General features: G+C 44.1%; 1 protein-coding gene across 4 annotated transcripts in view; it reads left to right on the plus strand.

Annotated features, from left to right (window-relative positions):
* The window catches only part of Grk5 (G protein-coupled receptor kinase 5), a 217,772-nt gene that overhangs the window by 143,433 nt on the left and 52,124 nt on the right, over window positions 1–22,215 (plus strand). For all 4 annotated transcript variants that reach the window (XM_006978475.4, XM_006978474.4, XM_076563413.1 and 1 more), the window contains exon 3: window positions 8,987–9,099. In XM_006978475.4, coding sequence (XP_006978537.1) covers window positions 8,987–9,099 — 113 coding nt within the window. The remainder of the gene's footprint in view (window positions 1–8,986; window positions 9,100–22,215) is intronic.

Genomic DNA, 22,215 nt, shown 5'->3' on the forward strand with positions numbered 1-22,215 from the left:
CCCAAGACAACCTAGTTACCCAGGGCCACTTAGTGACTGTCAGCATTATTTCTGTAGGTAGTTGAGTAATCCTGTTATAGAGAATCTATCTCAGGCACTGTGGTCTCTACACACTAATATCATAACCACCTGCTATGAAAGATAGACCAAATCCACATCTGGCTGAGGACCTATGAGCCAAAGGATAGAGGTAGCACTCAGATCCCAGTGTGTCACTAGCTCTGTAGGAATTCTCACCCAGTCAAGCAACCCTGTCTACTTCTGGAATACAAGAAGGATTGGATCTTGGATATTTCTAATCTATTGAACTGATCAGCAGCGGTCACATAGTTTCTAGAATCTCTGTGCAGTTCCAGCTTTGTGGTGGAGGAGGAAGCAATACTTGCTTGTGAGTGGTATAGGAGTTCGCCGTAACAGAGCACTTAACAACAGGCAAAGATTTTGTACATACGCTTTTATTTTGAGTCATCAAAATACTGTTCAGGGCTGAAAGGCTTATTCGTCAACCCATTTTTGTTGTAATAAATGATAAGTTTTGGATCCCTGGTTATTGGGTATCCTCTGCTGCCGATATAATAAACCAATTAAACCGAATTAGTAAGTCCAGGTTTAATCTGAGCAGAGCATTCCTGGGTGGTCCCAGGGGGAAGAGGAGAAGCCATGAGGGAAACCACAAGGGGAAGTCTTGGGCCTGACCTTAAATATCCTCCAGGGGTGGAGCCGCTGTAACATGAATCGTAAAAAGGTCTTATTAATAAAAACAAACCCAGGGCCAGGTATTAGGGTGAATACTGGAAGATCAGAGAGACAGAACACAAACCACAGCTGACCTCACCCACCAACACTCAGCTGATCCTGTATCCTCGAACTGGAAACCTCTGAGTCCTTACCTGAATGAATCTCAGCTGAACTGCTAAAAGCCTAAAAGCTTAACCAGGCTCTAGTTCCTGGTCCTCACACCTTATATACCTTTCTGCTTCCTGCCATCACTTCCTGTGATTAAAGGTGTGTGTCACCATGCCTGGCTGTTTCCAGTGTGGCTTTGAAATCACAGAGATCCAGACGGATCTCTGCCTTTGGGATGCTAGGATTAAAGGTGTGAGTGCCACCATTTTCTGGCCTCTATGTCTATCTATTGGCTGTTCTGTTCTCTGACCCCAGTTGTTTATTAAGGTGCACAATATATTGGGGAACACATTATCACCACAAGCTGCTGCATGGTGGGCTTTCTCAGAGGTGGGGTTTGGAGAGGACAGCTCCAGGAGAGATCCCCAACAATAAACTAAAACTAAAAAGCCCAGCAATAGAACACATGGCTTCAGGTATGGCTGGATCTAGAATTTGTGTGTTATCTGGGACACTGCTCAACTTGACGCAGCTGCAACTTTATTTTGTCAATTGTTTTTTGTCAATTTTCCCCCTATATTAAAAAAAGATAGGCACCAGCAGCTCCAGGTGTGTCTGTTGCTAAGCCTTTAAGATTTCAGTAAAAGTCCTATTATGATGGTACACACCATTAATCCCAGCACTTGGGAGGTAGGGGCAGGTGGATCTCTTGAGTTTGAGGCCTGGTCTACTGTAGAGAGAGTGCCAGGATAGCCAGGGCTACACAGAGAAACCCTGTCTCGAAACACACACACACACCCAAAAAAAAGGAAAGAAAGAAAGAAAGAAAGAAAAAGATTTCAGGAAAAGAAAAGACCAAACAGTTCCTTTTTAAAAGAGTAACTGCTGTCTGTGGTAACATGGTGTGGATCCAGGTGCATGCTCACAAGACACCTCATACTCGATGAGTACTAGGCAGTCAGGTGCTTACATGGAAAGTTGTGAGTGTTGTGAATTTATATATGTGTCTCCATACATGATGTACATGATGGGCTAGAAATTTAAGAGTGTTCCTCCCCTTAGGAGGGAGGAACTATTCCAAACTGGAGCAGCATGTTAGGACACAGATCTGGGCCCCAATTTGGGAATTCAGATCCTGTCAGTCTGAATGAGCCTGAGATCTCCAGTTCCTAGAGGATGAAGACAAATCCTTGCTTGGAATAACACTGCCCTCGAGTGAAACTACAGTTAGGATTTTCTCATTTTATGGCAGAAGAAACAAGCTCAGAGAACTCAGGTTGTGTGACTATTTTTTTTTCTTTGCTTTGGTTATTTTTATTGAAATGTTACTGCTTACCAGCAATGCAGCCACCAATTTCAAGTGTATAACTAAATGACTTTTTGTAACCATGTACAGTCACGCAGTCACTTTAGTCATGACATAGAACATTTCATCCAACTAGATGTAAAACAAAGGATGACTAGACTGCTACTCACAACTCCAGGGAGGCTATCTAGTAAAGAGGACCCTAAGAAAGACACAGGGATTGCCCAACAACAGAAAAATGGATGAGATCTACATGAGCAAACTGGATGTGAAGGGGGGTAATAAAGGGCAAGGGTCGGGGGAAAGAGAGCTTAGGGGAATGGGAGATCCCAGCTGGATCAAGAACAGAGAGGGAGAACAAGGAAAGAGAGACCATGATAAATGAAGACCCCATGGGAATAGGAAGAAGCAAAGTGCTAGAGAGGTCCCCAGAAATCCACAAAGATACCTCCACAATAGACTACTGGCAATGGTTGAGAGAAAGCTCAAACTGACCTACTCTGGTGATTGGATGGCCAAACACCCTAACTGTCGTGGTAGAACTCTCATCCAGTGTCTGATGGAAACAGATGCCGAGATCCACGGCCAGGCCCCAGGTGGAGCTCCAGGAGTCCAGTTGGTGAGAAAGAGGAGGGATTGTATGAGTGAGAGATGTTGAGACCAAGATTGGAAAAAGCACAGGGACAAATAGCCAAACTAGTGGAAACACATGAACTATGAACCAATAGCTGAGGAGCCCCCAGCTGGATCAGGCCCTCTGGATAAGTGAGACAGTTGATTAGCTTGAACTGTTTGGGAAACCCCCAGGCAGTGGGACCGGGATTTGTCCTTAGTGCATGAACTGGCTTTCTGGAGCCTGGGGCCTATGCTGGGACACTTTGCTCAGCCTGGGTGAAGGGAGGAGGGGACTGGACCTGTGTCTACTGAATCTACCAGGCTGAGCTGAATCCCCAGGGGAGTCTTTGCCCTGGAGGAGATGGGAATGGGGGGTAGATTGGGGGGAGAGTGGTGAGGGGTGGGGAGGACAGGGGGATCTGTGACTGATATATAAAATTAAATTAAATTATAATTTTTTTTTTTAAAAAAAACATTTCATCCATACCCAGAGCTCCCTCATGCACCCCTGTCATTAACTCCCTGCTTTGATTGTTCTGATTTTGGTTTCTGTAGATTTGTCTTTTTTGAGTTTTAGACTTATGGGATCAACTGTGCATGTGCTTCTTTTGCTTCTAGATCTTGGACCCATACAGTGCCCCTTGGGTTCATCCATGCTGTGTTTGCTGATGATGTCTAACTGTGTGGCTTAAGTTTTAAGTGGTATTTGTTTGCATGATTGTGGCACCTCATGGTTTTTCCTATGTTTATTGATATATGTTCAAGACCCTCTGGAGGGTCTTGGTTCCACCTGGAATGGATTTGGCTGGCTTTCCTGACTTCAGACCTGCTTTCCTTTACTGTTGGTTACAAGCATGTTTTCAGTACTTATTAGCTCCTCCTTAGGTTTTTAAAGACACCAGACATTCCCTGGCTTTAGGAAGGAGGCAGCTATGTTAGAGGAATCAGGTCAGCATCATATTACATTGTAAAGGGGTTGGAGGCCCAAGGGCTTGGGAACACGGATTAGTGTGTAATCAAATTGTGACCTTCCACCTTCTTTTGTAAGTAAAGTTTTATCAGACACAGCCAAACCTATAGACAATTCATACAGCGGCAGGGGGACTTTCATTACAATTCCATTGTTGAACAACTATGACCCAAACCATATAGCCTTCAAAAGCTAAAATATTTACTACTGGTCTTTAAAACTTTTTGCTAACCTTTGCCTTAGATTCAGGGAAGGAGACAGACACTAGACTAGGTATTACCACCAGGGGTGGACCAAAGCAGAGCTTTGGAATACTGGGTAAAATTGAGCTTCAGTGTTGACCTTAGAGTCTGCCTTGAGACCTCTAATCATTTGTGAAACTGGCAGGCAAGGAGGGCTCCAGTCTGTCAAGTGACTCTCAGCAGCTGGTCATTCTTACACCTTTATTTTGTAGATGAAGAAACTGAGGCGTAGAAACTCAGGCCCATGGTTACTTGGAGTGACAGGTGAGACTGCTTCTGCCAGTACCTTCCCTCTATGGTGCCCTTGTATTGTGAAAGGCCCAGGTCAGGGACCCAGGTATCGCTAGGGGAAAGTTCTGAGGACAGGGCCTTTGGTCTTCTTGCGCCCTCTGTTGGTTGATGTCTTGGCAAACGTCAGGCTGACCTGGGAGGATGGAGAGGGAAGAGGCTTGCTGTGTGTGCTGTGTTTGAACATAGGTATTGAGACAATTACACTTATCACCGGGTAAATTCATCCTCCCACTCAACATGACTTAATAATGCTTGTTCCTTTGTTTCTTGCCCCTATCCCCAAGCACTTTTGTTGTAGAATATTATTTCAAGGTGTGTTACTTTTGTTTATACTCTGGAACGTTTGTTTAATGATGCAAAGATGTGTTTGAGTAAATAAAATTCACCTGCAGTCAGGAGGCTGCGTCAGCAACTAGCTCACAGGAAGTGGTATGGAGGAGCCAGGTGAGAAGGGTTTATAAGGAGGGTCAAGGCACAGCACAAGGGCTTTTTGGAGGTCATGAGCAAGGAGAGGAGGTGAGCTACTTGCTATTCAGCCTCTGAAGAGCAGAATTCCACCATAACCTTTGAATCTTGAGTTCTTTAGAGGGAGAGAGGTTTAGTTAAGTTCCCTTTGTAGCTTTTCGAGAGTTGACTAAGGCTTTTGCAGCCTAACTGCTGCTGGTAGTGGCGAAGTTCCAGTTGCTGATTCAGACAGCTGTGGCTTAAAAGGCAGCAACCATTTTTTAAAAAACGACAACACACCTTCCACTTTATTTAAGCCATTTCTTCAAGTCTACTCTGTGGCACCCTGTAGTGGTCATTTACTCTGCCCTGAATTCAAGAAGTCACCTTTAAAATTAGAAGAATCTTCTAGTACAGAGAAGCAAGAAACCTTAGACAAGAGTATAATGAGTGAATAAAGGAAGAAAAGGAACAAAGTTGGTATGCTTGGGTGGGACATGCCAGTGATGTACAGGACCCAAAGCAAAATTTCAGGTCTTATAGCTGGTGTGTGTGTGTGTGTGTGTGTGTGTGTGTGTGTGTGTGTGTGTGTGTGTAGTGTAGTGTATATGCAGTGTGCATGTTCCCCATATGTACATCTTCCCAGATTTTCCAGCTAGAAGAGACAGAAAAGGTTTCTGCCCTCTTGACACTTCCCAGGCAACACTGAAAACCTGATTGTGTATAGCACAGCCAGCAACTGCTGTAACAGAGAGGGTCTACTCCAAGGGCACCCAACTTCATTATCATCAGACTTTGCAGGAACTATCTATCTGCTCTTCACATTAGTTCTTGCCACACTGAGAACTTTGCTTTGTACTTCTTGTCACCTTCCCTTTCCATATTCTTCCTCGTATGGCCTCATCCATTCCAAAGGAATCTCAGTTCCACTTGCTTTTGTGGATAAAAATATATAATCCTTATTGGAGGCTGAGAACAAAGTCTGGAAATATAATTACTGGTTCTTTTGTCCCTGTCCCTTCCTGGCCAGCTAGTAAGTAACTTTCTTGCTTGGAATCTTCTGTATGGTTGGAAGAAGCAGTGAAAGGGGTTAGGGAAGTGGGTGGTCCTGACAGCTTATGTCAGAATCACATAATGTTTATACTGTGCCTGTGTTTATATCAGCCTTGTTTCCATACTGACAGAAAACACCATATGTAAGGGAAGAAATTCTGTCAGATGAACTCTTAGGGAATCACAATATAGTACATGAAATCTCATAATTGCTTTTGGAAACAGGGTTACATTGCTCAAATCAAATAAGAGGTATTGTGCTCTTTCCCATAACACTGATAACACTGAGGTTTGATACATGGTAATTCGCTCTGGTTCCAGGGTTCTGCAGGGGGGGGAGGTGTAAAGATTTGTTTTCCTTCCCCTGGAGGTATGGGGGGCTGCTGAGTTGGAGGCAGTGAACAGTGGGGCTGAGCCTTGTGTTAACAGGTGCAGGCTAAAGACCTGCCATGAACCACAGTGGCCAGGATTCCTCCTGAGGCTGACAACCATGCTCATCTGGCATGCCATTTCATAACTGTCACTTGGAATTGTGTCTGCTCACCCACATGCACCCATGTTGTTCTTTTATCCAAGTAACTCTCCCCTCCACCCCCTCAGAACCTGGCATACACTGAGGCTAAATGCTTGATGGACTGGCTATTTGTGAACCATCTGTGCCTGGAGATATGGAGCCTGTGCCCACATTGAAGGGCAGAGTTAAGGCAAGAGTCCAGTGATGGTCTGGATTGAAGTACCTAGGAAGGGGCCACAAAGAGGATGGCTTGGCATGGGGCTCATTCATGTTGATCAAAGTGTCCACTTTACAGAAAGCCACATTTGTGAGTGAGTTCTACATATATTTATAACCTGTGAGTTTCTACCAAAATAGCCATGCTTTTGAGCCTTTTGCTCATGAAAAGAACAATGTATGTCTACTCTTTGTAGTTACTGTCAGATATGAATGCCCAGGCCTCAGGCTGGGCTTTAGCAGCATGGAAGGAAAAACAAATCTCATCAGCCTTAAATCCTCAGGACTCTAGAGATAAGCAAGCCTCTTTCCAGGAAGTTCTAGAAGCAGCTCCAGGGCTAAGGTCACATGCACTAACCTTAGTGGCTAGGTCTAGGGCATGGGCCACTTTCTGAACCTATGGCTGTGGCCAGGAAACAGGCCTCCAATTTGGCTATTACTGAGTCAAGTGCCCATGTTTAACCTTATCTTTGTGATGGGGAGAATGAAGGTTCTGATTGGATGGGGATGTGTCATTTGCACATTCTTTTTTTCTCCCCCCTTGGGACAGGGTTTCTCTGTATGTCCTGGAACTTGCTCTGTAAACCAGACTGACCTCAAACTCACAGAAATTGGCCTGCCTCTGCCTCCTGAGTACTGGGATTAAAGGTGTGTGCCACCTCCTCCTGGCTGCATTTGCCCATTTTTGAACCTGTCATTATGGCTGGAAGACAGATGACTCTGTTTTGCTAGGTCTGAGTCACAAACCATCTTTAGAACTTGGGTGGCACCAGATCCCAGAACCAGAAGGTTTGGTGGGGATTTGTTCAGACTTGGAGAGGATGTTCCCTAGCAAAGAAGATGGGATAGACTAAAGAAAACTTACATCCAGGCTAATAATAGGTCTCCCCTTGCTAGTGAATGGTTGTCCCTGCTCCATAACTGCCGAGGACTCAGCCCTTACTTTCCACCAAGTTGCTTCCAGGCTCTAATCAGTTTGAGGACAGCTGCAGATTAGAAGGCCAGAGCATCTGGGACAGCATGCCTCAGTGTTCATTTCCTCAAACATCCTGCAGCCAAGGGAAGCTCAAAGAAGCTTAAGTGTTATTGCTGGGAAAGAATCCTAGTCTTGCCCCGAATATGCACTTTTTCATATGAGGAAAAACAAAGAGTGTCAAAGAGAGGATAGGGTGAGCAGTTGAGGTAACAAAACATCCAGAGCTAGCACTCCAGCTTCTGGTGTTGGATGGCTCACCTTGTTTCTTCTTCAGAACTTCTTGGTGGCTAAGTGGCTGAAGGGTAGTCACTTCCTGTTTCTATGCCTGTTCCTCTGGGAAGTGCAGTTTTTATTTGAAGCATTCAAAGAGTGGGCTTTGTTCCAGTGGAGTAAAAATGGAAGAAAAAAAAGGCAAAAAACTCTACGCAAAATTATATCTACTAGGATGCTTTGAATTATAAGTAATTTAGGACTTTTTTCAAACTGCCTTAAGCAATCAGTTTTTCAGATGTGCTGTGAGCTTCAGGCATGGTTTGCTCCAGATATCTGGATATTACCAGGGACAACTCTATTTGTCATTTTTCTTAGTTCTGACCTCAGGGTTCAGCCTCATTCTCATAGCAGCTTTCTACACAAGGTTAAGGACACGGTTGTAGGCACTGGCTTCCAGAGCAAGAAAGAGTACTAACTGAGTTGGTTTAGGCCATGATCCTGACACTGTGGTGGTATTGTGTTCCCCAAAATATTGTGCACTCTAACAAACTTATCTAGGGTCAGAGAACAGAACAGCCACTAGATACAGAGGCTAGAGAATGGTGGCACTCACACCTTTAATCCTAGCATTTCAGAGGCAGAGATCTACCTGGATCTCTGTGTGTTCAAGGATACAGCCAAGCATGGTGACTCACGCCCTTAATCCCAGGGAGTGATGGCAGAAAGCAGAAAGGTGTATAAGGTGTGAAGACCAGAAACTAGAAGCTCTTTGACTGGTTAAGCTTTCAGACTTTCAAGAAGCAGTTCAGCTGAGATCCATTTGGATGAGGACACAAAAGCTTCCAGTCTGAGGAAACAGGATCAGCTAAGGAATTGACAAGGTGAGATTGGATGTGACCTGTTCTGTTTCTCTGATCATTCAGCATTCACCCCAATAACTGGCTCCAGGTTTGATTTTATTAATAAGACTTCTAAGATTCCTGCTACATGACACCTTTACCCACTCACCAGAATCAGGCTCTGTTTCATGTTGTTTGGCCAGACAGGGAATGGAGCCATAATTGCCAAAACCACTGGTGTCTCCATATAGAAATCATAATGCTGAAAAACAGCCAGGTACCATTCTTTGTTCTAGACTTCTCTCTGTGTGTGTGTATGTGCAGACCCTATGAGATAATGGCTTAAGTTCACCATTTTCTTGCCTCATCTATCCAGGACTCTTGACCCAATTGTAGAGTAACAGATTGCCCTGCCTGGTGCTCTACTGATCTCATCATGCTTTTTTTTGTCTTGTCTCCAGACAGAGATTACTGCAGTCTATGTGACAAGCAACCAATTGGGAGACTGCTTTTTCGACAGTTCTGTGAAACCAGGCCTGAGCTGGAATGCTACATTCAGTTTCTGGACTTAGTGGTAAGTCCCCACCAAGTGGCCCTTGGGTCTTCTGTGATCAGCAATTGGTTTTTGTCCAGAGGAAATATAGACCTGTTGGTTTTGAAACCTGAAGAATCTAAACTTGTTGCATGAGAAACTGTGAAAGTTCTTCATGTTGACGTAGCTCTTGCCTTCCTCCAGCTGAAATTCCGATAAAATACACAGCTAGTATCTTTGTTTACCAGTTTACTGTATGTTTCCCCAGGGAATGCAAACTTTTGGCTTTTGAGCTTCTTGTCCACCCCATCTGGCAGTGCTCCCTGAACACACAGGCACCATCAGTAAACACTTGTTCAGTGAGTGCCCATTGGCTGTTTCAAGCCAGCCCCCACTGTCTCTGTCAGATGGCTATGCCTGATGCTTCCAGGACTTCCTTTAGCTGTGTTGTGTCTCATTTGTTTAACAAAAGCATGAGTTTTTAGAGAGATTATGAAAATACTCAGTAGTACATCAGCCTTTGATCAGGATGGTCATGGCCCCTCAAGCTCATAGCCTAGACAACTAACTTTCGGATTTCTATCTGTGCATGGAGATTAAGGACTCTAGGTGGCAGGAGAGAGCAATAGAGAACCCCTGTGAAGGGAGTGGGGCCATTGGGATCTCCTCTCAAGGACAGAACCATTTCTTAGAGACTTACATGCCCTCTATCTCTATTGAGGATGCTTCCCCACAGGGCTCAAGTTTTTAATGTCTCTTCAGACTTTCCCTGTTGTCTCTAGACCTATAAGCAAAGCTACTAGGGTAGACGTCTCCGCTGAACTTCCACTACCTCTACCAAGTCAACACACCCAACACATGCAGCCACTTCTTCCATGTCCCCCAGACTCCCAGCCCCAAGAGTGTTCCTTGCTCTGCAGTTACTAGAAGCTGAAGTCTCTGCAGTGCCCTTAACTCTTCCCTCTTCCTCATTCTTCCCCCGTGTTTGGGAAGCATGTGCCTCAGCTCCTTGACCTCTTGAGCCCCTTTCATCACCTATGGCCTCTGCCTCAGTCCTGGTCCTAACACAGGCCCTGCCATCTTTCACTTGAATGATCAAGCTAGTTCTCAACCATGACTGAGAATTAAAAACACCTGGGAGCCTTAAAAATTACCAGTACCTAAGCTGAAACCCAGACAAATAAATTTGGATCTCTGAGAGTGGGACCTGGTGATTTTTTAAAAAAGTTATTATGGAAAGTTTCAGACTATTAAAAAAGTAAAAGTCAGCTGTATAATGTAATGAGCCCTCATGTGCCTTTCACCTCACTTCAACAGTGATCAGCCCAGACTTCCACCCTCCTCTCAGCAGTGGTTTATAGCAAGTATCAGCTATCAAAAATTGTTTCATCTGTGAAGTTTTCAGTATATATCTTTAAAGATTAAGAGTTCTTTAAAACAAAATAAAACCAAAAAAAAAAAAAAAAAGACTAACGGAGCTGGAGATATGGCTCAGAGGTTAAGAGCACTGACTGCTCTTCCAGAGGTCCTGAGTTCAATTCCCAGCACCCACATGGTGGCTCATAACCATCTGTAATGAGATCTGGCACCCTCTTCTGTATACATAATAAATAAATAAATCTTTAAAAAAAAACAACTAAGGGTTTAATGTCTTAGTCAGTGTTCAATTGCTGTGAAGAGACACCATGACCATGGCAACTCTTATAAGAGAAAGCATTTAACTGGAGGCTTTCTTATCATTTCAGAGATTTAGTCTATTACCATCATGGTGGGAAGGGAAGCATGGCAGCATGCAGGTAGTTGCTGGAACATAGTTGAGAGCTATATCATGAGAGAGAGAGAGAGAGAGAGAGAGAGAGAGAGAGAGAGAGAGAGAGAGAGAGAGAGAGAGAGAGAGAGAGAGAAGGGGGAGGGCAGACACACACACACACATATTCTGGGGCTTGGCATGGTCTTTTGAAACCTTAAAGCCCATACCCAATGACACACTTCCTCCAACAAGGGCACATCTCCTAATCCTCCCAAGTAGTTCCACTCCCTGATGACCAAACATTCAAATGTATGAGCCTATGGGAGCCATTCTTATTCAAACCACAACAGCTTAGGGTTTGTTTCAGTGATAGAGCTCTGGCCTAGTACATACAAAAAGACCTGGGTTCCATCCCAGCAATGCATAAAAACAACACATACAAGAAAAAAGAAAGAAGGAAAACACCCATCATTTCTTGTAAATTTCAGTGTGTGTGTGTGTGTGTGTGTGTGTGTGTGTGTGTGTGTGTGTCCGTCCATCCATCCGTATTTGTACCTGATTTCATCAGAGTAGCCTTCCATTGGGGAGTATAAGATATCTGGTCATCTTTCTTTTTAAGATGGCAACATTCAACACCTATATCATGTTTACAACATGACAATATTCTAATTCTACTCTTCTTCATGCTAACTGGAGGACTTTCTTCACTTCCTCTATGGCTGTCTAACACTAAAATTCAAATAGGAAATGACTGAAAAATTTTCCTTTATGTTCCAAGATACCCAATTTGGGGTTGGGAGATAGCTCAGTTGGTAAAATGTTTGTCATGCAACATGAAGATCTGCCACCTACATTAAAATAAACAAACAAAAAAGCTGGGCATGGCAGTGTGTGCTTATAATTACAGTGCTGGAGAGGCAGAGACCAATGGATCCTTGGGGCTCACTTGCCAGTTAGTCTAGCCTATTTGGTGAGGTCCAGATTCAGTGAAATAATTGTCTCAAAAAGTCAAGGTGGACAACACCTGAAGCTGACTTCTGGCCTCCATATGGATGAACACACAACAAATCAAGAGCCCTACATCGGCTCCCTAACATCCTTAGTAGTGGTAATATGTGAGAATTTTGAGCTCATGGCTTTAAATGTGTTGTATGTGTCCCAGTGCACTGAAGTTCTTGTCCTGATTTCTTCCTGGAGTCACTGTTAGCCAGTGGGAACCCCCCTCAGGTGGGCTCCTGAGCACTTGTGGAGCCCAGGATTCACTAGCAGCTTCTTACTTTCTGCAGTGATAGTATTCTGGGTTCATCTTGTATTATACCAAGGAGCCTGGTTCCTTTCCCTGGAAAGTGACATTTGGGAACCACAGTATGGCACTAGGTGTGCTCATTGTAACCAGATAAGCCATCATGTCTAGCAGGTAGTAGTGTTTTTCAAATTTCCAAGGACTTTACTGTATATCTGTATATCAAGCTGCTAACCATGTTCTGAGGATCGCTTAACAGATTAGCCACCAGCAGACCCCTGCTTTATCTTTAATTCCCAGTCTACATCAGACGTGTTTTCAACTTCTGGTTCTGTCCAACCATTTGCTTGTTGGAGCTCTGACATGCTAGGCTAAGTTAAGTTCTCTGGCCCTGGCTGTCTGAACCCTCTCTTACTGAGATGCCACTCAATGATCTCATTTCCCTGACAGGTGTCTGCTTATTCTCCTGGTCCTGTTCACAGAGCCTTCCCCATCTCACCTTCTCTCTTCTCTGAGTCCTTGCTTCCTATGTACACTTATATCGTCATTACACTGTGCTGGCAGATGGTTATTGATAGAAGTTATTGAATCCAGAGATGGGCTGCCAGGATGGTGCAGGCTCTGTCCCTAGCTCTCATGAAACTGTGGGCAGATGTTAACCTCTCTGTATGAGGGACTCCTCTTTTCCAGGATCTTTCGTTATGGCCATAAAGCCTAAGGACCACTGGTCAAGAATGCACCAGGGCCCTCTGTGTGTACCCACCTACCATAGCCACCTGGACTGTGTCTTGGAGAGTCCTCACTTTGGCCTCAGTTGCCTTTCTCCAGGGATCCAGAATACTGTGACCCATAGCAAAGCTTTCACTTGAGCCAGGATAAGAAGCCCTAGTACCAAGCTACTCACTAGTCTTTAGCCTTTCATTCATGTAACAAAAATACTCTTTGCTAGGTAGAGTTCTAGACATTTGGGACAAATTGATAGAATAGTCTAAGGTGCCTACACTTGTAATGTTACCTTCTAGCCAGAAAAGGGTGTTCCTTGTGCCATAAACACAGGAGGACTAATTTTTAAGTACTAGGAAATGGTAAGTGGGATGGAAAAAAATAACCAGAGCAGATTACACAGTGTTGAGAGTAAGGAAAAGGAAGCCTGGTTGTAGGTGTTAAGAAGAGTGGTAAGCATAGGTATTCTTGCAAAGGTAACATGTGACTGAAGACTAGAAGGAATTGAAGCTAGTAGGTAAAGGGCATTGTAGAAAGGGAACCTGCTGTAAGAATGCCTATGGAGTGTGCATGGTTAGAGAGGAAGCAGTTAGGGCACAGGGAGTAGGAGAAGCACTGATCATGCAAGCCCCTATACCTCTGAAAGACTTTGGCTTTTATGTTGCATGAAGTTTGGGAACCAATGGGGGATTTTAGCAAAGCAGTCGACGGCATGATGTGATCTAGGTGGGCATGGGTAAAATCTGGTAGATCTGAGAGGAGGTGGTTTATAGCAATCCAGGTGAGAGCCACAGTGTTTGGGCCAGCATGAAAACAATAGTGACAGGTAGTTGGATTAGACTTGTGGTTGGGGGTGGGGGGGCATGTCTTGGAGGCAGAATTTCCAGAGTTCCCTGATGAACTGGAGATGAGATAGAATTGTTGAGGATGGTTTCCCTTGTTAGTCACTTTGGGACAACAGAATAACTGACAAACGCAGCTTAAAGAAAAGGGGATTTATTTTGGTTCATCATGGTGAGGAAGTCTTGGTGTCAGGAGCTTGAGGCATCTGTAGTCAAGAAGCAGAGAGTGATGAAAACAGGTTGCCATTGCCTCTGCTTCGTCGTCCTCCTCCTCCTAAAAAAAAATGGCTTTCTTTCTTTTTAATTTTTTTGTTTGTTTGGTTTTTGTTTGTTTGTTTGTTTGTTTTGGTGTGGGTGTTTTGCCTGCATGAATATCTGTATACCGTGTGCATGCTTGGTACTCTTGAAGGCCAGAAGATGGTGTTGGATCCCCTGAGATTGGAGTTACAGACAATTGTGAACAGCCATATGGTAGGTACTGAGAATTCTGGAATAGCAGCCAGTGCTCTTAACCTCTGAGCCATCTCTCCAGCCCCATTTTCTTTCTTTCTTTCTTTCTTTCTTTCTTTCTTTCTTTCTTTCTTTCTTTCTTTCTTTCTTTCTTTCTTTCTTTCTTTCTTTCTTTCTTTCTTCTCCTCCTCCTCCTCCTCCTCCTCCTCCTCCTCCTCCTCCAGTTGGAGGACATGAATGGTACCATTTATATTAGGGTAAGTCTTCTCACTTCAGTTAACCTCATCTAGATTGCCCATCATGGGCATGCTTGTCTCTTTCATGATTACAAATCATGTCAAATTGATATTAGCCACATGTCTTCCAAGCAACTGAGAGAATGAAGCAAGGCTAAGGCTGTGGGGAGGTCATTTCAAAGTCAGAGCCTCTTCAGCATTCAGTGGAGAAGTTTAATAGACATACATGTGAAGGTATTTCAAGAGAGATAGTTATCCAGATCTGGAGCTCACAAGGAAGGCTTGGGCTAGGAATGGAAAACCAGGAGTTGTCACTATACAGCTGAGACGTAAATCTTAGGGCTGTGGGAGCTGCTTTGCCCAGCAGGTAGAGGCAGCTGGAGCAGCAATGATGACCAGAGTCTGCAAGTGCAAGACCAAGGCTGTTCCCCATCTGGAAAAGATGAGGTGGCCACAGTCTTGAGACCTGTCTGAAGAGTTGGTGAGGCAGAGCAGGGTCAGGCTGAGCTGAGGAGCTGGTGGAATTTTCCAACCATGTGTTCTATTAGGTACATCTAGTCCATGAGAAGGGAAAAAATAAAACTCAATGGATACTCAGTTTCATTCTGATTGTGTAGTCCTTCCCTTCTTACTGGGACAGTACCAAGAGCTGTTTATTAAAAAGGAAATGGGAGTCTGTCTCTTGCATTAATAGGTCGAATGCTTTAAAAAAAAAAAAAACACCTGGGCAGAGCCCCCTGTTTAGAGAGCTGACCTGTCCCTTTAGTAAGTCCCTTTCATTGCCACCTGTTGTCATAATTAGCCTCTGGACTTCTTTTATATTTGAGGACTTTGCTGAATTTTCTAGTGCCAGCATAACTTCTCATCTGAAATTATTATTTTTTTCTTTCATTTTGACTGGATGAAGGAGGTGGGAAGTAACAGCATCCTTGGCATTGCAGTTAATTAGCACCTTGGAAACTTAGGGACTTAGCCAGTTCCAACCTCAGCATTCTTACCTCTCTGTTAAATTTGCACTAAGTGGAGCTTATTAAAACTAAGTTTTCTTCACAGGACTATGACAAAGCCCAAGAAGTGCTCTTCTGAAGTCTCATCATCTGCGTTTCTCAGGTCAAGTACAAACTGTGGCAGTAGTTTTGAGGGTAGAGTCCATGTGTATTGCTCCTCAGATAGTGCAGCTAACTTACCCAAGTCTGGGCAGTCAAGGGGCTTCCACAGTTCTCTCATTGAGAGGCAGAGTCAGTAACCTAAGTCTGACCTCTGGAAGGCAAAGAAAGGTTTGGTTATCTGTCTAGGGACTGGATGGTGGCTCAGGCTAGTGTCATCCTCACAGGCTAAGAAGATCTTACCATGAGCATCTTCAAAATGGATGGGTTGCTCCCTAAACATTCTGGAAACCTAAACCACTGGCTAGCCACTTGTGTGAAAAACACATTTTGACAAGATCCAAAGTTTGCTAGTCTCTTCTTGGGGTGTGAGGGAAGATTGGATATTGAGCCAGGTTTGCTTGGCATGTATTTATTGGGTGTCTCCTACAAGTGAGACTGTCTTCTGAAGTTTGGGGCTATATAGTGAATGGAAAAGGCAAGTTCTTTTATAGTTGTTTTTCAGACATTATAGTGGCTGCACCTTAAGAAACTACTGTCCCAACTGGCAATTCCAACTCCGCAGCTACCAGCAGCAGTTCAGTTGAACAGCCGCAGCAAGGCCAGGAATTCTGTTTCCTAAGGCACTGCTAAATCTCCATTCTTCTATAGAACTCGGGATTCAAAGGTTGGGTGAAATCCACTGGCTCATAGAGGCTGAACAGCAAATAGATAACCTTTTCTCCTTGTTCACATCTTCCAAAAAACAGCCTTCCTTCTGCTCAGCCCCCACTAAAGAACGCATGTTAGACTTAGTTCCTGACTCAGCTTCCTGACCGCAGGTTAATTTTATTTAATCAAACAAATGTAACAAAAGCAGTAGAAACAAATGTAACACACCTTTACACAGTTAAAATAATATTCCACAATACTTTACCACATGGGAGCTTACCTTTTGGGATAAAGAAAAGATCAAATATCAGCAATAAGAAAATGTCAAAAGAAGTAAGCAGCACCAACTATAAAGTTCAGAGAGCTGTTAAGAGTAGGAATCAACGTATTAGAGCAGGTCTCTGATTCTTGTGCCTGCTCTTGAGGTTCTTCTTCTTTTGGATTGCCTTGTCCAGCCTTGATGTGATGTTTTTTCTTTATCTCATTATATTTTATTTTGCCATGTTTGGTTGTTGTCTCATAGAAGCCTGTTCTTTTCTAATGTGAGACAAAAAGGGACTGGATCCCGAGGGGAGGGGAAGTGGGTAGGAACTGGGAGGGGAAACTGTAATTAGGATATATTGTATGAAAAAAGAACCTATTTTCAATAAAAGGAAAAAAATGAAAAGAAAAAAGTAATACTATGTATTAGCTCATAGTCTTGTGGGTTAGGAACTCTGGGTTGGTGTAGAAGGTGTTCTTGGCTCAAAGATCTTGGCTCAAACACCAAGATGTTGGCTGGATCTGCTTCTCAGTTATTCACATGGCTGACAAGTTGGTGCTGGCTATTCTCCTGGCAGCTCTCTCCATGGGGTGGCTTGAGCATCTTCACACCATGGCTGGCTCTCTAGATTAAGAAACGCAGTAGCATAGTAGGAGCTACAACCTGGTCTCAGAGCATCCATGCTGCTGTTGCCCTGTTAGCAGGTACATGAGTCAGCATGAGAAGAGAATTCTCCAGAACCTGAGGCAAGAGTTGCTGAGCCCATTTTGTTAGCTGGCAGTTTCAAAGATGATGCAATAACAAATGAAACCTCTTGTCAGGAAATGCTAAAAAGTCAAGCCATGCCTTTCATTGGCCTAGAATTACACATGAGCACACATAACTAGTGATTTTATGCCTGATTGTTTGGGATTATGTAAAATTATCATTTTACATAATTCTACCTCACTAGGACACTAAGTGCTCTGCTTCTCTTTGTCTTTCTGTTTCTGTTCTAATTATTTTCCTTGGGGGTCCTATTTTTTCCCTTTTTTTGAGGGAGGAGGGCAGGATATATGTAGTCCAGGCTGGTCTCGAAAATACTGTGTAGCTGAGGATGATTTTGAGCTTCTGCCTCCAGCTCCTAAGTGCTGTAATTAAAGGTGTACATCACCAAGCCTGGTTTTATGTGGTACTGGTGATTGAACCCAGGGCTTTGTACAGGCCAACCAAGTACTCTGCCTAACCTAAGTTATATCCCCAGCCTACTTCTCTAGATGCAAAAGGACCTACAGGAGTTGGCAAAGCCAGACCCTGTGCTCAAGGTTATCTGAAAAGAGTGCTTCTTCTAAAATGGAGTCATCAGTGGACACTTGTAGAATTGTCCAGTCTCCTAGATGTCCCACTCCTATTTCCTAATTATATGACTGTTCCAAATGATGCCAGCCTAGACTACAGTTGATTGTTAGAGCAGAGCTGAGCCTATGAGCTGAGACAAACAAGGGAAGCCTTTCCCTGGAGTCAGTGGATTGAGGGAAAGTTCTTCTTTCATAGAGAAAGTTTAAAGTAGGGGGCTAGTGAGATGGATCATAGGGTAAAAATGCTTTCTACCAAGACTGAAGACCTGAGTTTCATCCTCAGTTGCCACCATGGATGAAGAGAATCAATTCACAAAAGTTGTCCTCTAACTTCATGTGTGTCTCTTGGTCCCAGGAGCCAAGAAAGCAAAGTTTTGCCTGAATTTGTTTAGTCTGAGGTTACTTTCATTCAGAACTAAAAGTGACAGAGACAGGCTTTTGTGTGGTGGTCTGATGAGCTTGGTTGTGGGGAACTCATTCTGGGGGTGGGGGTAGAGAAAAGCAGTCATTAAGGGAGAGGATGGAGAGCCATCTGGGTCTGAGTCTCAGAGAGGAATGTGGGACAGACAAGAGGTGGTATTGCTGTGAGATTCTGTGATGCTGGGACTTCTCACTTCCCTCTTGGGAGATCCAGTGGCTCTTTCCTCCTCCCTTCTATCCAGTACCTGCTTTAACCCAAACATTACTCACAGGTCATTCCTGGTAGTTTTAGTCTTGCATAGGTAAGGGTCTGTTCTTCCCTTCTCTCACAGATCGCTTCTCATATGCTGTGTCAAGATGACACAGTGACCTCGTTGGGCTGTTCGATGAGGAACATATGACTTTTGAACATATTGAACATAGCTTTTGGAGTAGGCTAGATCCATCTGACCCTGGACCTCTGAGGGTGTTCCCCATGCATTATAGCTGTAAACAGAAAGAACGCCAGGTTGGGGCCTACCTCCTGCAGCATGGTGCAGACTATCACCTGGGACTTCCCAGGAAATGGACACTCACTTGAAGTGTGAATGTGATTCATAGCAGGGAAGTTTATAAAGTGCACACAAGGTGAGAAGATCAGCTGGTGGGCTTCCCTTCTGCTGTCACCATGTTCTGACATGCTAGGATGAGAGAAGGGACCGAAACAGGAGGCTAGTCTGTGAAACCTGGGTCTTCAGAAGAAGGTTTGGGGACTGAGATGCCAAGGTGAAAGCCAGTTGAGAAAACTACTTCATCTTCACACTGTCTTTCCCTTCTACTGGGTGGAAAGGGCTTGGAGGAGCAGCCTCTGTAGTCAGTACATGCAAATAACCAGGGCCAGTGTGGGTGGACCTTGCTGTTTCTGCAGAAAGGTCTACTTGGAGTAGCACTGCTGACCAGGCATGGTACAAGCCTGCATCACAAGCTTTGGAATAGCTGACCACACCAATAATTACAGAAGCTGGAGATAGCAAAGTTTCATGGCATGTCTGACTTCATATTTCTGCCAATGCTAGAGAAGGTGACACTAAGTCTGCTGAGGCAAAGCAGAAACTAGTATAAACTCTGTTGTTGTTGTTGTTTTCTCTTAAAGACAAAGTATACTGTATAGCCTTGGCTGGTTTGGAGTTCAATATGTAGACTAAGATGGCCTTAAAGTCACAGAAGTCCACCCGCCTCTGCACCTCAAATGTTAGAATTAAAGGTATATGCCACCCCATCTAGCTTAGATGCTGCTCTTGATCCAGAGTGGCTCCTTTGAACGTGGTCCTAAAAAAATCATCTAAGGGAGGGGGGGTTTTCCCAGCTAGGACCTGTTTTCCTTGGTGTTTTCTGAGATTGATGATGCAGGCCGAGAGCATGAAATAGCAGGTTTATAAGCTGGGGTATCCAATGATGTTGGTGCTTTGGCAGCACAGATAGATGACTAATCCTTTGCTGGCTGAACTCAGCAGAGCATTTTGCTCCTTATGTCAGGGCAGCACCTGCTCCCCAAGGCCACCCTTCATTTGTTATAAATCACAGAGAAGCTGGTGAAATAATTGCCTGCCTTGTTTGCACCTGGAATGAATTGAAAGAAGAAATAGCCTCCAAGGGCACTGAGTTATGAGCAGTGGGAAGGACTCAGATGGACAGGAAAGAAGATGGCTAGAATCTCTTCTGCTGTGGTAGGGGACATGGCCTGCTACCCACTCTGGTGGGAAGGTGCCATCTTTAGATGGAGTTCAAAGGACATCCCTTGCATTAGGTTTTCCTTTCTTGTCTTTTAGAAATTATGAGACAGGGTCTTCCTATGGAGACTTGGCTGACTTTAGAACTAGAGATTCCCCTGCCTCAACTGCCAAGAGCTAGAATTATGAGTTTATTACACAGCACATAACTATTTCTCTTCTGTAAAGTCATCATCTGCCTGCCATTTTTGGAAATTTCTAGACTCTTGGCACAGACTTCTATTTACTGCTTCCATTTTCTGATATGAGCTGGTATAAACTGATTGGAGCTTTTCCCCACTACTGGACAGGAATATTGGTAAATAGATGGTTTCTGGACTGGTTACACCCTTGTGTCATGTGATCTGCCTTGAGCCCATCCATCATGGCACCTTCCTTCTCTCTTTAGGTGGCCTCTCAGGACTTGTCCCCACTAACCCCAGCCCTCATTGGGATCATTCCAGAGACAAGACCTGTCACTCTAGGTGACTTAATCAGTGTGGAAAAACCAGCTGGCATCTTTCTGTTGGTTTTATGCCTCCCAAAACTAATGCTTCTCAAGTAGTGGTGGCCTGACATAGTCTTGTCAAAAAAGGCCTTTTGATCCAGGAGTGGGAAGGCCTGTCCCCAAGTGCTCCCAGCTGCTTTCCAGTGGAGCTTTGCTCCCATCTGGCCTCTGCTGGGAGAAAGTTGACCTGAATGTGATGTTATTTTCTTTTTTAACATGGCTTTTAGAACCCAGAGCAATAATATTTTCAGCTGGTCACTGAGCCTGATCAGTGAGCCCCAGACCTCCGTCTGGTTAAATAGAACTGCCTTTATAGATGTATTTTGGGACAGTGCAAATTCAGTGTTCAGAGTGGGATTTAGTTACCACAAATGGTCAGCCATTTGCCCAGGGACCTGGACCTATAAAGCAGTCTGGCTATATTGATGTGCCAGACCACAGGGTGAGGCTTCCAGGAACACAGGATACTGGGTGCTTCTTTGCTCCTCCTGGAAAAGGGGGGTTGGCCTTAGTGTTGAAGCTCTTTTGCTACCAGCTCTGCTATATTTGAAGCTTGGAAACTCAGTGTTTTCCTCTGTATATTGGGAACAGTCATACCTGCCATGTTTGGCAATTCTGTCATCAATGCTCCATGTGGAATCAATCTCTCTCTCTCTCTCTCTCTCTCTCTCTCTCTCTCTCTCTCTCTCTCTCTCTCTCTCTCTCTCTCTCTCTCTGTGTGTGTGTGTGTGTGTGTGTGTATACATGGGTGTGTATGTATGTGTACCATCTGAATTTTAGGGGGGATTGTTGGGAATATAGGGGAAGAAGGTAACAGGAAGAATCAAGAAGAAATAGCTACCTCCTCTCCTTAAAGCATCTCAGAAATTCATCAGTCAAATCAAGACACCATGAAAGTTGCAGTAGTCTAAGCCTCCTTTTGCTGGTGATAAGGAATTGGCTGTAGGAGAGATGTGCTGTGATCTGGTGGCACAGTGGGAATCATGTCCTAGTGGATCAGTCCTTACTCTGTTACTACTGGCTGTGTGGACTTGGGCAAGTTCTTTGCCTCTCTGAGCCTCAGTTCTAGCTTATAAAATAAGTGGTTGAATATCTTCTAGAGCAACCACACTATAGCCCAAATGGTCATAGGTTTCATGTTTATACATTGCAGAGTTGTGGATCTTGGCTCTTTTATTAGAAGAGGGGCATCAAGCAAGGGAACTTGCTTACTTTGGATAAAAATGTGCTGCTCCCTCTGTGGACCTTCCGCCTGCTTCTTGACTTTTTTTTTTTTTATTTTTTACTTTTTTATTTCCAGGAGGGTCTTTTGGCAGGAATAAGGAGACTAGAACTTAGATCCTGAGCTGTGAGTTGCCTTCAATTTGGCAAGAAGGGCCTAGTATCTACTGTACCATTGAATGCTTGCAGACCTGTCCACACTGGTCATTTCCCGTGCCTTTTTGGTCTGTGCTTTAGTGTTGAGGCTGACAAATTCGCAGGTGGTAGGTTTTGAAGTGGTTATACACCATCTGCAATTAGTTGCTTTGACTAAATGAGAAAGGCAAACTCACTCAAGCTTCTTGTTACACACGAGGCCTTTTATCCATTTAGCAAGTGCATTGGATGAGTGAAGGAGCCCTTCTTGGCTCAGGCAACATGTAAACTTTGATTTTCTGATTTCTTTAGAGCTTGGAATTTCCTGAATTTACCAGTGACTTGGAGTCCTAAGTTTCTTAATGGTTCAAAGAAAGAGTTCTGAGTATGGAGTTCAGAGCCCCAACCATGCCATCTCTGGCTTCACGACTCTGGGCAAGTGGCTTTTCACTACTAAATAGTGTAGAATGGTACCCTCTGACTCCCTGGTTCCTGATCTGTCAAAATGTGATGGATTCAGGTTCCT

The sequence above is a fragment of the Peromyscus maniculatus genome, chromosome 1 (assembly GCF_049852395.1).
Source record: "Peromyscus maniculatus bairdii isolate BWxNUB_F1_BW_parent chromosome 1, HU_Pman_BW_mat_3.1, whole genome shotgun sequence".
Taxonomy (NCBI): domain Eukaryota; kingdom Metazoa; phylum Chordata; class Mammalia; order Rodentia; family Cricetidae; genus Peromyscus; species Peromyscus maniculatus.